Raw genomic sequence first — 14338 nt, forward strand, 5'->3', positions numbered from 1 at the left:
ACCTTCGCTCCGTGGCGCTCCTCCATCTCCCTCACCATTGCGTCCGTGTGGCGATCGGCTTTTTGGGTCGAATTTTGCTCCAACATTTGATACCGGTGCAAGCTGTCCTGCAGCATGGTATTCTTCTGCTCCAGCTCGGCCACCAGCGCCACATTCCGATCCTCCAGCTCCCTGACCTTTGACCGCAGCTTCTCGTTTGCATCTTCTAGGTCGGAGATCTGCGTTTTGCTCTTCACTAGCAGTTCGCGCGATTGGTCGCGCGTCATAATGGCCCGATCTTTCTCGGCCTGCTCGAGCAGAAGCTGCTTGTGCAACTCGCTCAGCTGCTGATCGTGAGCGTGCTCCTTTTCGTATTTGGCTTGTGCCAGATTCTGTAGCTCGCGCGTCTTCGCTTCTAGCAACAACCGCAACTCCCGTACACCACTACCACCGATGGAGTCTTGGGACACTGCCGGTGCCCGTGGTGGTGGTGCTGCTGCTGCTGTCCGGGGACTGGACACTGGCGGTGGTAAGCGAGCCTGCTGGTAATGGTTACCCTGCCCTTGAATTCCACCAGCCGGTGGTCTAGGTTCATCGTCATCCTCCTCATCATCCTCGGTGTAGTTCGACTGGTAGGTCAGCGAGTTAAGCGTATCGTCGTCGCAGTTCAGATCATCGAAGGCACCTTCCAGCTCGTTGGCCAACTGTGCTTTCCGCCGCTCTTGATCCCGCAGCTCTTCCTCTTCTTCGGCACGCAGCTCTTCCTCTTCCTTGCGATCGAGATGGATGCTGCCGGCATCGGTGAACAACGATATGCCCGGTCCGATGTCCATTTGGAAGGCTGTTCCGGCGCAGTCGCATCAACCAACGACCTCAAGCCCTGCGGTAAAACACATCTTCAAACGCGAAAACCGTTGATTGCCCTTGAACTGCCCGCACCAGACTCACACGAACGCACGGTTTCGTTCACCTGGCAACAGAAGGTGGGTGTAAAAGTGATCGGAATGTATTTAATCGTCTAGAAAAGATGTAAACTGAACTAAAAAAGCTTCTTCCGAATCGGTCGTTTTCGTTTTGTTCCGCTATTTTTGCCGCCGCCAAACAAACGCCAACTTTGAGCACACGAGAAAACGAGAGGCAAGAGAGAAAGCGAGAAGGAAGATGTTCGTTTGTTTAGAAGCGCGGGTCGGGACGCGGAAACGCGGAATTTTCTTCTTTTTGTTCTTCTTTCGCGGAATTTCGTTTTCTTCTGCCCATGCAGCAAATCACCCATTGCCGGTCGGATCCAAAAAAGCCGGGACCACGGAAAAGCCACGAAAGAGGTTTCTACGACAAGCCCCGGAAACCAACAATCCAACCCATAATCAACTCCACCCTGCGTCCGAGATCCGGGTGTCCCGGAAGGAAACCATCGGAAAAAGTTCCGGCAAGCATTAAGGTTCGTGATTCCGTCAGGATCTGTTGCACTTACGATCAAATTCTCCTTTCAGCTATCTCCTCGGCAAGATCCTGCAATTAAGAGTATGGATGGCCTAGGACACATAAAAGCAAATGGACCGAAAGCATGAATGATAAAACACTCGGATCAATCGACAAAGGGCTCGTCCCGGCAAACTATCTGAGTTTAGCGAACGATGCACGGCAGGAGCGTGATAAGCAGATCAAAGTTTTGCTCGAAAAGGTAGGCACGATCACCGGGAAAATACGATCCTCTTTTCACACCTTTTGGATTCTGAATTTTAGCGAAAACTGCCACTGGAAGGATGGAGCGAACCGATGGTAGAGTACTTCGTACAAGAGCTGGCGCTGCTGGACAGCAACAACTTTCCATCCCGGTGCGGAGTTGGCGAACGGGAGGCACGTGTAGTTTGTGGTATGAGACTTGTGGGCTGCTATCACTTGGACACTGGTTTTAATATTACCCTCTCCGATAGATCTTGTACGCCGCAGACACTACAACTTTGCTCACGGTGTCGGCCGTTCCGGTAACCTCACCGCAGCTCAACCAAAAGCTGCCGGCTCGACGATCATGGCCAATCTTACCAACTGTTTGGTGCTCGACCTTATACGCACGATCGGAGTCCCAAATTGCAAGAAAGCCATCGTTATGCCGTTGGCCACGGGAATGACGGTGATGCTTAGCTTACGAGCCGTACACTGCAAACGGCCTCAGTCACGATACGTGCTATGGTCACGTGTAGATCAGCAATCGTGCTTCAAGAGCATCCTCGCCGCTGGTCTCGAGCCGATCGTCATCGATAGTTTGATCGCCACCGATGTCGACAGTAATGGACCAAAATTTGCCACCAATTTGGCTACATTTCAGGCGAAAATCGAAGAGCTTGGGAAGGAACAAATCTGTTGCATCTTGTCCACTACGAGTTGCTTTGCACCGCGCAACAGTGACGACATAATAGCGCTCGGGGATCTCTGTCTCCGAAACGGCATTCCGCACATAGTGAACAATGCGTACGGGTTACAAAGCTCACATCTGTTGCACCAGATCAATCAAGCAGTTCGTATCGGGCGGGTCGATGTGTTTGTACAGAGTACTGACAAAAATCTGCTTGTTCCTGTCGGTGGGGCTATCGTTGCTGGATGCTTTGATGGCGCAGTCGTCGATGCGATCGCAGCCCTCTATCCTGGGCGTGCATCGGAATCACAATCGTTGGATGTGCTAATGACATTACTGACTCTCGGCTACACTGGGTACCGTCAACTGCTGGAGCAGCGGAACGCATTGCACAAGGTGCTACTGGATGGCATGACTGAGATTGCCGCAAAATTTGGCGAATTGGTGCTGCCCGGTCGAAATACCATTTCTATCGGTAGGTGGTGGACACCAAACTAGCTATTTCCGTTACTACTAACCTGTTTTCGCCTTTCTAGCTCTTTCGCTACGAACATTTAGTCAAACATCAGGCTGTGGATTGGAGATGATCGGATCGATGTTACAAAAGCGCGGTGTGTCCGGATGTCGAGTGGTGAATGCCGGGCAGAGCAAAAGCATCGAGGGCTATCTTTTCGAAGGCTGGGGGGCACACAGTTCCTTGAGCAATGTACCATATTTAACCGCAAGTGCAGCGCTTGGTGTACAGCGATCAGAAATCGATACATTCCTAACGAAATTACCCGAGGTGCTGGAAAAGTTTCGTAGTAAATACTTAGCAGACGATTAGGTTGTTATAATGTTCACCACGATGCCTTTGTTAGTAATAAGTTATTTATTCTATTATCTAATCGGTAATCGTGGGAGCTTTCAATAAAAGAAGTATACTGGACAAATATACTACGCCTCAGTCGTCGTCTGGATCGTGATCATACTTTCATGTATGTGTCCTCAAATGTCTCTCGGAATGCGATTTTATTTTCCAAAAATCGATCGTTCTGTTTTTATGGGAAAACAGAAACCGAGCTCGCAAGATAATCCAGCGCAGCTCCACGGGCGCACCCTGCTAAGTGGCCTGTAACTAGCGGCATCCTCTATAGCCATATCCAACTCCTATAAAAACGCTCCCGGTACCTCTCCCCCATTTTATTCATTTTGAATCGCACAATTAGAACCGCTCCCAGTTCCGGCCGTCGATTGTCTGCTACACGAACAGTATCGTAACCGATCACCGAGCTGTGTGGAGTGCTTTCCATCGCCACACAATGTATCGGACAATGTCTAGCGCTGTCGAGGGGTTTAGTTTAATGACGTACAGTCGTGGAGACGAGGGACGAATGGTTTCCTTTAATTTCTCCTCCACAACATATCGCAGCCGTACTGATAGTTATGCAAAGCCAAGGGTGCTTCTACGCATTCGATGGAAATGTGTTTTCCAGAAGTCAATCTTCGAATTTTGATCATTCGTCCTCCACATTCCATCTTGTGCAATCTGCTACGTTCCATTACGATCAATGAAAAACCTTCGGGAGGGCAACTAGTTCAGCCATGAAGCGTGTTACGCTACACCGGAGCCTAAAATCCGCTGTCCAGTTGAATGGTAACGGTATGTGGACTGTAATTAGATACTACACTAGCCATGCTGTCGCAGCAGCTCAATCGACTACAAGCGATTGGCGTGATTTGGCATCCGGCGACGATGACTAACCCGCTGGGGGTGGTTTGGAAGGGCATTTCGGAAGGCCCCTTGCAACCCCCTCGCGGGGATGTCTTCGTTGCTTCCATTGTTGTTCGCTGCCATCGAAGAGACCATAGAGAACTAAAAGCGGGGCACAGCTTCGTGCAAGCGGGCTAACGGTAAATCGTGTGTTTTAATGGTTGAGTGAGTTTTTCGAATTTGAATTCTGTGTTCTCGTTTCGGCCCCCGGGCCACTGTTCTAGCGATTTTCCTACGATACACAAGCACTAAGAGAGGAGAACAGTGGAAAGATTGTGTTCATTTTGTAACTGTTTTGCTGGCTAACTGATCTGTAAAACATTAAAGTGCAATATGCTGCAGACCACGTTCTCTATAAGCGACATCACAGTCCCCGAAACACGACAATTTCAATCAGGTAAAGCCCCTCCCAAGCGACGCCAAACACATTCGGCAACGATCAGACCCAAAACAAAAACCGGGCTTTTCTCCAGCTGGCCATCAGTCGGTTGAGCGATTGATGGTCTGCATCACATCGGAAGGACGACGATTGATTTGACGCCACCGTCTCGGACAGGCGGGCTATAATGAAGATTGATGGATTGACTAATTTCGGGTCGGGACACCGGGCGATGTTTCGGTTTCGTATTACGTCCTCCCGGGACAGGGCCGCCCAGCTTTCGCTTCCGGCTGGCGCTTGGCTATATCCTGGGTGATCCCAGGTCGCGGACCACGTCCATTTGCTTTCATGTTTCAGTCGATCTATCAATGGCAACTTTTGCCGACGTATTATTGGCTATGCTGCGTGCACTAATGACCCAAGGAAACAAGGATAAAGGTGTTGAAGCAGAGCAGAATGGATAAGCTTTGCTGTAGGACTTCGAGGACTGTGCTAGGAGTTGCAGGGAATTCATATTTCCCATTGGCAGAGCAAATGAGAAAAGTGGTTCCAATGAAACTCTCAATGAGAACCACGATAATTTTATATGTAAAAAACGACACCATTTCTTGGCGCCAATCCCCTTTTATGTGCGATCGTCCGATCCACTGATCACCACCCCTTGCGGTGTGATCTTGATCTTGAAATGAAGTGCCGAAAGACTCTGTCGAAAGGAGGCTGCTGCAACTTTCATACGTTCGACAGCGAAGGCCTGCAACAAACGCGGGCACGCGCGAGACACTCCGCGACGTGCTCGTTATCGATTATTAAAATATTCGAAAGTCATCGTGCCACAGCGTGCGCTCGATGATACTCTTGCAGCCGGCTGGCTTTTTGGGGCCCGAAAATTAAAAAAAAAAAAACACCGCCTGTACACGGCGTAGCACACGCGCGTGCCGGTTCATCATCAGCTGCCGGTTGGATTCTACACCTGCCACGCCTGCATCCAGGGACGGAGAGAGGGGGGAGGGGAGAGAGAGAGTGCATGCGCAGCACGATGACTATACGATGCTCGATGACCCTTCCACCAACTGGACCGTCGATTAATTTCCATCGTGTTGTGTGTTGAGAGCACTTCGTTGGACTTTTTTCGGCCAAGGAAACGAAGGTTCGACCTTCGTTGAAGTTGAGCTGCTGCCCGGTATCTTCGGTATTTAGAGTCGGAGAGTAAAGCGTGAGGGAATCCGATACAAAATAACAATTCAAAGCCTTATGATTAAAAAGATTGTATATTGGATTCTTAAGTATATTTCTTCAAAAAGGATCGTTAGGAGTTTGCAACATGGATCATGTAATATCGATGGACAATTAACATTCAAATAACTTAATCTCCAGGCACTTTAAATCGAAAAGCCATCTGACGAGTGAAACGATCGTATGCAGCCTGTCACAAACATAACCATCGCCAATCCAACCACACATGTTCCCCCCCCCTCCCCCCCTCCCCCAAAACGGGTCCTGAGACCTTTCGAGCAGCAGACGAATTGCGGGCTCCATCTGCCCGCAGCTCACCACCAGAAACCAGATTGTAAGCGGCTAACCGCGATCCAATGAGGCCGCGCCACTAGGGACCACTCAAGACGCACTCGACGCGAAGGGATATACATACCTTGAGACAACCTCGAGCTTCGGACCGAAAAAGGGGGGGAAGGACAGAGAGCAGACGCAGAGAAACTGAAACTCCACGCCAGCTGCGTGCAATCCGTCGTCGGCCGATTAATGGCTTAATGATAATATTCCGACCGGTGGCAGGCAGTCCCCAAAACTCAATTTGTCCGACACCGGCTGTGGTCAGTTCGCCCACTGACTCACCAAGATGTCCTCAGCACAGGCGCTAGGCGGAGGCTAGGCCTAAAGCAGCGTAACTTTCGCGCGATCGCTTCATTCGATTGTGGCAACATGATTTGTGATTCCGAGGGATTTTCTGGGGGGGAGAGTTCCATCTCAAGTCTACAGTCTGTTCGCGCGCGCGCATAATGATTGTAATTTCTTGCAAATGATTTTCTTTTTCGACGAATTTTGAATCCCCCCTCTAAAGAGGGCCGATTTGGAGCCGGAGCCCAAGCCTGCCGCTACCTGTTGCTGGCCATTAGAGTTTCTCTCGATCCCGCCACTGAGCCTAAACGCGCGCGCCACCTACTGGTCCTCACCCAAGTTTTCCCTTAGGTTTTTACAAACTTCAGCTGGTCCCCGAGCCGTATCTTCATCTCATTTCGGACGGAATGGAAGGAAGAAAGGTGCGCAACATGGCCAGGGTCCCGATGGCAGCTGCAACTCAGACTCAGTTTAAAGCCTGAACACAACGACGACGACGACAACAACCCAAAGGCACGTCCGAACCTGAAGGCGGCGATCGCACCACACGGCAAGCTGGCACGTTTCACCTCGATCCTTACGATCGCGCCTCTGCCCTTGGTTGTGGGGGGTTCCATTTAATGATTGCGCGCTCACGCGGTTGCCGGTTGGTTGGGCCGGCGGTGGTGATGATGATGATCACTTCGGTTGCCGTATGCCCTCGCTTTGCATCCCTTTTCCTGACGCACCGGCCGAAAAGTGAGCCAACTCTCTCCCTCTCTCGCTATCGATCGCTCGCGGTATCCCGCATTTCAACCTGCTTTCGAGGACACGCAACTGCCACAACAGAATGCCGTTTGTGGAATCGAAATTCGAGGCTTTTACCAGCACAAAAATGGAGGTCTCCTGCGCACCTCCCGAGCCGCTGCTTCCGGCCACCATTATGCGTGCATCCTGCAGATATACGGGAGGAGCTCGATCTCCAACCCTTGTGCCGGGGCGAGCAGGTTGGCTGTTCAATCTAGGATCAGCAGGTGGAACCTCGCGCGTCCGCGGTGAACAATGTCAAGCCAAGCGTCTTGTGGCGTAGTAGACAATAGCAACTTCTTCGTTATCCACAGCAAAATGGTGAATGGTGGAGGCTTTTATTTAAATTCAGATCAGCCAGTTCAGCTGGACAGCTTAGAGATCATCTAGGTAGGCTTAGGGCTGAGCGCAAAACGATGCACAATATCGAAGTAAGAAGCAATATTACAACTTGAAAATCAAGGCTATTGAGCAGATATGGAATTGATTTATGGAAGAGTGATTGCTTCATAAAAGATGGTCAGTTATCTTCGATTTGGCGTCTTAATGCAAAACTTCTCGCTGTGCTAAGTAAGATGTACCTTCAAGGCAATTTATTGCACTGTCCATAAAACAGTAATTCAGAGATTTAGGATTTCAAATGTGTATAATTTTTTCACACAGTAAGGTCCTTTCATGTGCCACTCTATCGAACTAATAGCGATCAGTAAATGAATTCTGAAAAATGAAAATTCAAAGACGCTTTTGTAAAGGAAATCTCATACCCATGAGATTGCTTAACGTGCAGCTATTCCGTGCGGTCATAAATTAAATCGTTCTCGTTTTTTTGAAATCATAAACCATTTTTCTTGTTTGACTAAGGAGGGTTCGATCAGCGAATGTCTCGAACCAAGATCCGATTTGCTTCGCTAGTAAATCCATAAATAGAAGTTTTAATCATAAAAGTAAGGAACTTGGAGGAAAAAAACCTGAACGCTGATTTACAACATAAGCTCATAGGAGATTGAACATGATCGAGTATCTCAAATGGTGAAAGAATGGAAGAATCAATGGTCTTCATTGATTAAAAAGGTTTCTCCTGGGTCCTCGCTTTCCATCTTTCACACCTTTCGACGCAAACAATTGCTGGCCATTCTGCCACGTGGCCATCGAAGGACATCTTTGCCAGCAGTCCCCCAGTGTGTTGTGTTTACCAAGGATTACGCTGCCCGATATCGTCAGCTGAATGGAACAGCAGCAGCAGCTGCTGCTGTTGCTTCTGCTGATCGATTCGGCTCTTGCGCACACCCATCGACCGATCGATCAAGTACCCAAGGTGGCAAGCTGTAATAACATCGGCATCCCAAACAGACAGCGTGACATCGCAATCGGCGTTGCCCTGCTCCGGATGCTGGAACTGGAAAACGCATTACCAGCCGGGCCAGGAAAGAGGACCAGAGTACTGCATGAGGTACGTTCCTCAATCATTGTTAAGCAAACATCGCTCAACAGTATGCTGGTATAGTGTGTGCTGCTCTGGTGTCCGCTTGTTAAGCACACGCTCCTTCTCTCTCTTTCTCTGCCTCTCCTTTTCGATCCGTTTTCTGATCCTTCCACTTACTTCACCTCGCCCGAATCAGGCAGATAGATCGGACGCACAGCCCGTCGCCGGAATCCCGCACCCGGTGTCCTTTTACCTGGTGCAGCCCCCGGTTCGGCTCGTGACGCAGGGTCCGCACCAGCTGGAAACTCGATCCTTTCGGACTTAGAGGAAACCCCTTGGCCATGCCTCGACCCCAAATAAGCCCCGACAAAGCAACAAGGACCCAGCTCAGCTCCCGGTAGCTGTGCCACGGGACGACGACCATCTTGATGACCATCTTTTCATTGCCGGGCCCCGTCTCGCGTCCTGATTGTTGAGCGCTGCGCAGCGGAACACAAAAAAAAAATCCATCCACCATGGACCGGAGGATTTGCTCGCCAGCAACTACGCACGGCAATAAAAACAAATCTGTGGACAAAGAATGGACAAAGAGAGCAAGACAGACGGAGACGGAGAGAGAACGAGCGAGAGTGGTGAGGAGATCCGGACAAGGATATCTCGGAGCGTTGTTCCAGGGCACTCGGTGGTCCCCTTTCCTGCCGTTCTGCCGTTGGACCGACCGACGAAACCGTCAGTCTCTTCTCATATTTCCAGGTGTTCGCTTTCTTTGGCCAGGTAGCAGGGTCTTGAGGCGGAGCCGGAGAGTCCTTTTGATGAGCGAAAGAGGAGATCTCGGAGACGGAAGACGGGAGACGGGTTTCGCCACTGACGGTAACCGAGACCGGCAAAAGGAGGGAGAGAGGAGAACTGTTTTGCATTCTATTTCACGGAAATGGTAATCGTATCACCGGTCTCGTTGCTGTGTTACTTTCAAATGGTCGCCTCGTCCTTGGATTGTTGTTGTTCTCGTTTGCGTTTGGTCGCGGGAACAAGAGACAAGATTTTGAATGCTGCCTGTTGGTCTAGGATACCGTACACAGTTGGTCAATTTCGGACAATTCATCGCAACAATGGAGTAGAAGAAGCGGCATTACAGTATGGATTTGAAACTAGCAAAGCAACTGAGCGATGGGAGAGCGAAATTCTTTGCGAATTAAAGTTGAACTATGAATTGCAATCAGAGAATTATCTGGTATGAACATTCTATAAGATACTTCTATTGCTTTCTATGTAGCCACCATTTTGTGCACCGTGGACGGGAATAAAATTCGTTGATTCTATTCCTTAATATTCTCGATTATATTTTTATTTTTTTCTCAATTTGTCTCCAACAAAAGATAAATAAACTTTCAATTTCAAGGTTGTGCGGTTTGTCATCATGTCTACGTGTCTGCGCATCGAACAAACAACGAACCGAACCCAACGGCGCATCGCATAATTGTGTTTGTTTGCATCCTCATATTGCACAACGCGAACAAACATATAATTTTCGGTTTCCGCTCGGTGCGCATTCACGCGGAACACGTACCCTAAATCCAGCGTCCGTCCAGGTCTCCTTCATCCCTCGCTACTCCTGGCGTCCTCAACGAAAACCGATTCGATCAACTCGGAATCGGAAGGCTGTGCGGGCCACACAATGGATGGCACCCATCGGTGGAAGACGAACCCTTTTACGTCCGCGGTGCGCTGGGAACGTGAGGTTCCGATGTGTCTCACCTGAGACCGCTACGCTGTCCTGGGCCCGGCCTGGTGGTCCCGAATCAGAAGTGATCACGGTGCTGCCTCACAGGAAGTGAGAGCCCTTTTGTCGTAATCAGGCTGGCTGGCAGTGGCACAGAAAGGAGATCGCAGGTCCAAACCAACCAACCAACCAACCAACCAACGGAAGGAGCAGAGCTGAAAGGGTGCCGAGCTCGTGGTCTTGTATCGCCACCGAAAACCGTTTGCGTCCCTGCCGCTGGGTCCCTCCTTAATCGAGGCCTATTGATGAGTTTTTATGCTTGATGCCACATCATAAAACACGCCGGAATCCGTTCCGTGCTTTGTGTGAACGACATGCGTCCCCTTGGCATGTTCAGCGAGCGAGCGAGCCGAGGAAAAAAACGTAGAAGAAAGCCCTCCGGTTGCGAGTCATCTTGTGATACCGTGGAACCGTATCACCGGAGCCGTAATATGTAAATTATGCGCCCATTCTCATGATAAATTGGGACCTGACATCCTGACTCGCGCTTAGCTAGCTGTCGCGGAAGATTTGGACCGTTTGGTTGTGGTTTTGTCTGGTTTCTGGGCGCATCCTTTCGCTTATTTCGATCCCCCCATTCAGCGGGATCGCACTTTTGGGGCAGACGAACGCTCAAGCAGAACAACCAAGCCCTCTTATGCTGTCATATTCTTCATCGTCCTGGAGTCCATCGAAAAGTGGAGTGGCTCGAGATCACTCGCTGACTCGAGCTCGATTCTCACGATCGAGCAGGCAACCGATCGTGCTGCGGTGGATGCTGCGGTGCATGTGCGTGAGAATCCGGCCATCCGGACGAGTGGGACGCTGTGGATAAGGAGGAGACGCAAGTAGGTCCTCTCCATTGTGTTGCCATAACACGCTGATTCATATTACAACTCTTTTCATCATCTTCAGCAGCAGCAGCAGCAGCAACAGGATGCTGTAGGACGTGAATGCTTCTTCGCAAACGCTGCTCCTTATCCTCTGCTACCTCACGCCACTTGAACTTCCCCAAGGACCCCAGAACGAATATCCTTTGCAGTGCAGTGTGTATTTTTCTTGGTCGCTTTTGTCGCTCTCACTTCTCTTGCATCCTTTCTGATCGAGATGCAATGAATGCACCGTGCACCGGAGCGTGTGATGTGCAATTGCAGGACGCGAGAAGCATTTGCGCATCTGCTGCTGCTGCTGCTGCTTTCTATTCAATTCCACGCTACATGTTATTCTGCCTCTTGCCTTGTTCTCACCTTCACAGGAAAAGGCCACGATCCGAGGGCAAAGGGAAAGGATTTCAATCGTGCATTCCAGGACCAGCACAGCCCCTGTAGAGGCGGTAATTCAAGACGAAGATGGGTGCAAGAGATGCAACCGGAATGTGCGCTATTTCAAGTGCACTTCGACCTGTTGATGTCGTGAACGTAAAAACTTAAAATCTTGCGATACTGCGAGGAGAATTGGACGTGATATTTGAACAGGATGTACAGCTAATCAGATCTGGAGGAATCACCCCCCGGGGGTATTCAGATCAAACCTGGATTTCCCTCCACCATTATGTTGACTGTTGTGTTGTGCTGCACAATGGAGCTGTACATCATAAAGGATGAAGCGTACTGGATTCATCAGGATTTTCCAGTTTCCGTTTCTCTCCCCAAAAACGGCCGTCCTTCTTCGAAGCGTTGCGAAAAAGGAACACGAAACACGAAACAATCCGCAAACCTATTCGTAGACATATTGCTTTAATCCTTTTCCGGTTGACGCCTCACGATGAATGGCCACGACGGCCACCAAAACGGGTTCTGATTTCCCTTGTCTGCCTTCCACGGGTCTTAATGCCCCACAATGGTCCCTTCCCCGGGGATGGATTTCAGGAATTGCACGTGCAAAACCGTGCGCGAGTTCTCCGGTCCGGTTAGCTTACCACCCCTGGCTGTTGTAGGCTACCGGTTACGTCAAGATGTCCTACGACGGGGGGTTCGTCGCTTCGTTGGAGTCCTTTTTGTGTTATTGTCCAACGAGGAACGCTCGCAGGATTCTTGCACAGTTCGCAACGCGGTTTGGACGAGAACGTAAAGTAGAATTGTTTGGCAAAACTGGCTTAACCTGACCCTGGTACCCTTACCGCGGGTACCGTTAGCTTCCTGCATCCGGTTTCGCAATCCTGCACCTCCTGCTCGCGAACCGTCACGACAAACCCCCCTTTCACATCTGGGTTGACCTTGAAGCAACGTTGGAAGGATTCAAAGCAGCTCTTCTTCTTCCTCCAAGAATACAAAACCAGGGGAGAGGCAACGAAGCACAATGGAGTGAATAGATGACTCATGCCTGGCATCACAATGGTTGCGGTGCGGTGACATCCTTCGGATACAGCAACGGGAAAGTTAAATTATGCACGGGATGAGTCAGTAATGTCCTTGCCAAAGCATTAAGGATATTTCCATTTGTCTTCGGCTGAGGGGAGGAACGTCGGTGTCGGAGATTATTACTTAAATACTCATTTTATTTGTCGGTAGCTAGTTTGAAATGATGAAGATCATCCGTTTGAATTATTTTGAAGAAAATATAAGAAAGATGGAAAGCGTCGAATAATTGAATAAATAAGTCATAAAAAAATGTTGATATACCTTTGTTTATCAAATTTTTCTAGCAGTAGCATCTTATTATTTATTACTATCGTAACTCTTTTGTAACCCAACTAAAATTAATATATTTAATACTCAATAATTAATATTCCTAGAATCTTCAAATGATCAAGGATAATTTGTCGAAACTAGCAAAAAAAATCCTATTCTTAGGACGAACTAAAGCCGTGCACTCCATAGTGCCAACTATCCAACACCACGTTACAATTCATTGGAAAGGATTTTCACGCTCTAAACACTCCATAAAACAGCAATCAGCGAGAGGATGTACCCACTAACCACCGCGCCACGCTCGACTGCGATTGTAACTCCAGACCTCTGGTCAACGGTCGCGTCCCAAAGTGGCAACTTTCGAGGATTACCACTACACAACACCCCACCCAGATCGTCGAACAGCCTTTCGAATGGAGAAATAAGGTATCCGTGCCGCACAGTAGGACACTTGGCGCGACAATAGAAACGGATAATTTATTGGTCATATATTTCGCATTAAACTGTCGCTCGCACTGCAGGTCACAGGATTCGGAACATGGGATGTTCGGAACCGAAACTTCCCCCTGGAGATGCTCATGTCCTTCTCGAGCATCACCTTCGGTCAAACACGCTCCTTAGCTGGTGGTGCTGGGTGAATGAATCATAATTCGACCGTCTTCGTCCATTCGATCCGCAACCACTGAGTCTTCTTCACGGAACGGAGCACGGAAATGATCAATTATCAATTGGAAGCTGATTTATAACGCTCCTAGCGATGGAAGAAGCCTCCGAGGTACCGTGCGAGTCACCTTTCTAAGGAACAATCGAAGAAGAATGTAATAATAATAGCGAGCTTATGCTATCGTTGTTTTGCTTGGCGATTTTATGGTGAGCGTGAAACACAAAATTGCTCACAGCAGCACCGTGCCATGTGAAAACCGTTGTCCGGTGATTGGAAAACCGAAAAGGGAAGTGTTCCATGATCTAGGATTTTCCCGTGCCCAGTTCTCCCTTCCTGTTGATGGTCGTAAATTTCCACCGGTTAAAACAGCAACAACAAGGGCGCTGGAAGGACTCACAAACGACGTGGCCGACAAGCAGCACCCTTGAGTATCACCGGCGATCCCTGTGGTAGAGAGCAACGAGGACGAGGACGAGGACAAGTACAGTTCGGCAAACATTCGTGGTAAATTGAATACCACTCTACGCCATCTCAGCTGTGGAGAGTGCCTCCGAGCAAAGGATGTGCGTTCTCTGTCTGTTCCCCTCCTTTTTTCCGGGCTTGATTGTTGGCGATGATTTTTATTGCGCATTACCCACCAGTACGCAGCACCAGCGCTGGCCACCGTGCGCTCGTTCAGGAAAGGAAATCAATATCTGTCCTCAGGGAACTACCAAAAGCATTAAGGGGAACACGCTAACACGCTACCCACGGGAAGA

At 49.4% G+C, this 14338-nt stretch overlaps 2 protein-coding genes across 2 annotated transcripts in view; one reads left to right on the plus strand and one right to left on the minus strand.

The window, feature by feature from the left end:
* The window catches only part of LOC126569201 (trichohyalin), a 3758-nt gene extending 2714 nt beyond the window's left edge, over positions 1 to 1044 (minus strand). The window contains exon 1 of the mRNA XM_050226138.1: positions 1 to 1044. This exon is cut by the window's left edge and continues 1414 nt beyond it. Within this exon, the coding sequence (XP_050082095.1) occupies positions 1 to 812 (812 nt within the window). The 5' untranslated portion in view covers positions 813 to 1044.
* Positions 1045 to 1470: 426 nt separating this feature from the next.
* Positions 1471 to 3250, plus strand: LOC126569206 (O-phosphoseryl-tRNA(Sec) selenium transferase). The gene is made up of 4 exons (XM_050226147.1): positions 1471 to 1660; positions 1723 to 1852; positions 1914 to 2807; positions 2869 to 3250. The coding sequence occupies exons 1-4, from the start codon at positions 1544 to 1546 to the stop codon at positions 3156 to 3158; spliced, it is 1431 nt and encodes a 476-aa protein (XP_050082104.1). The 5' UTR covers positions 1471 to 1543; the 3' UTR covers positions 3159 to 3250.
* The last annotated feature ends 11088 nt before the right edge of the window (positions 3251 to 14338 follow it).

Source organism: Anopheles aquasalis, chromosome 2 (assembly GCF_943734665.1).
Source record: "Anopheles aquasalis chromosome 2, idAnoAquaMG_Q_19, whole genome shotgun sequence".
Lineage (NCBI taxonomy): Eukaryota > Metazoa > Arthropoda > Insecta > Diptera > Culicidae > Anopheles > Anopheles aquasalis.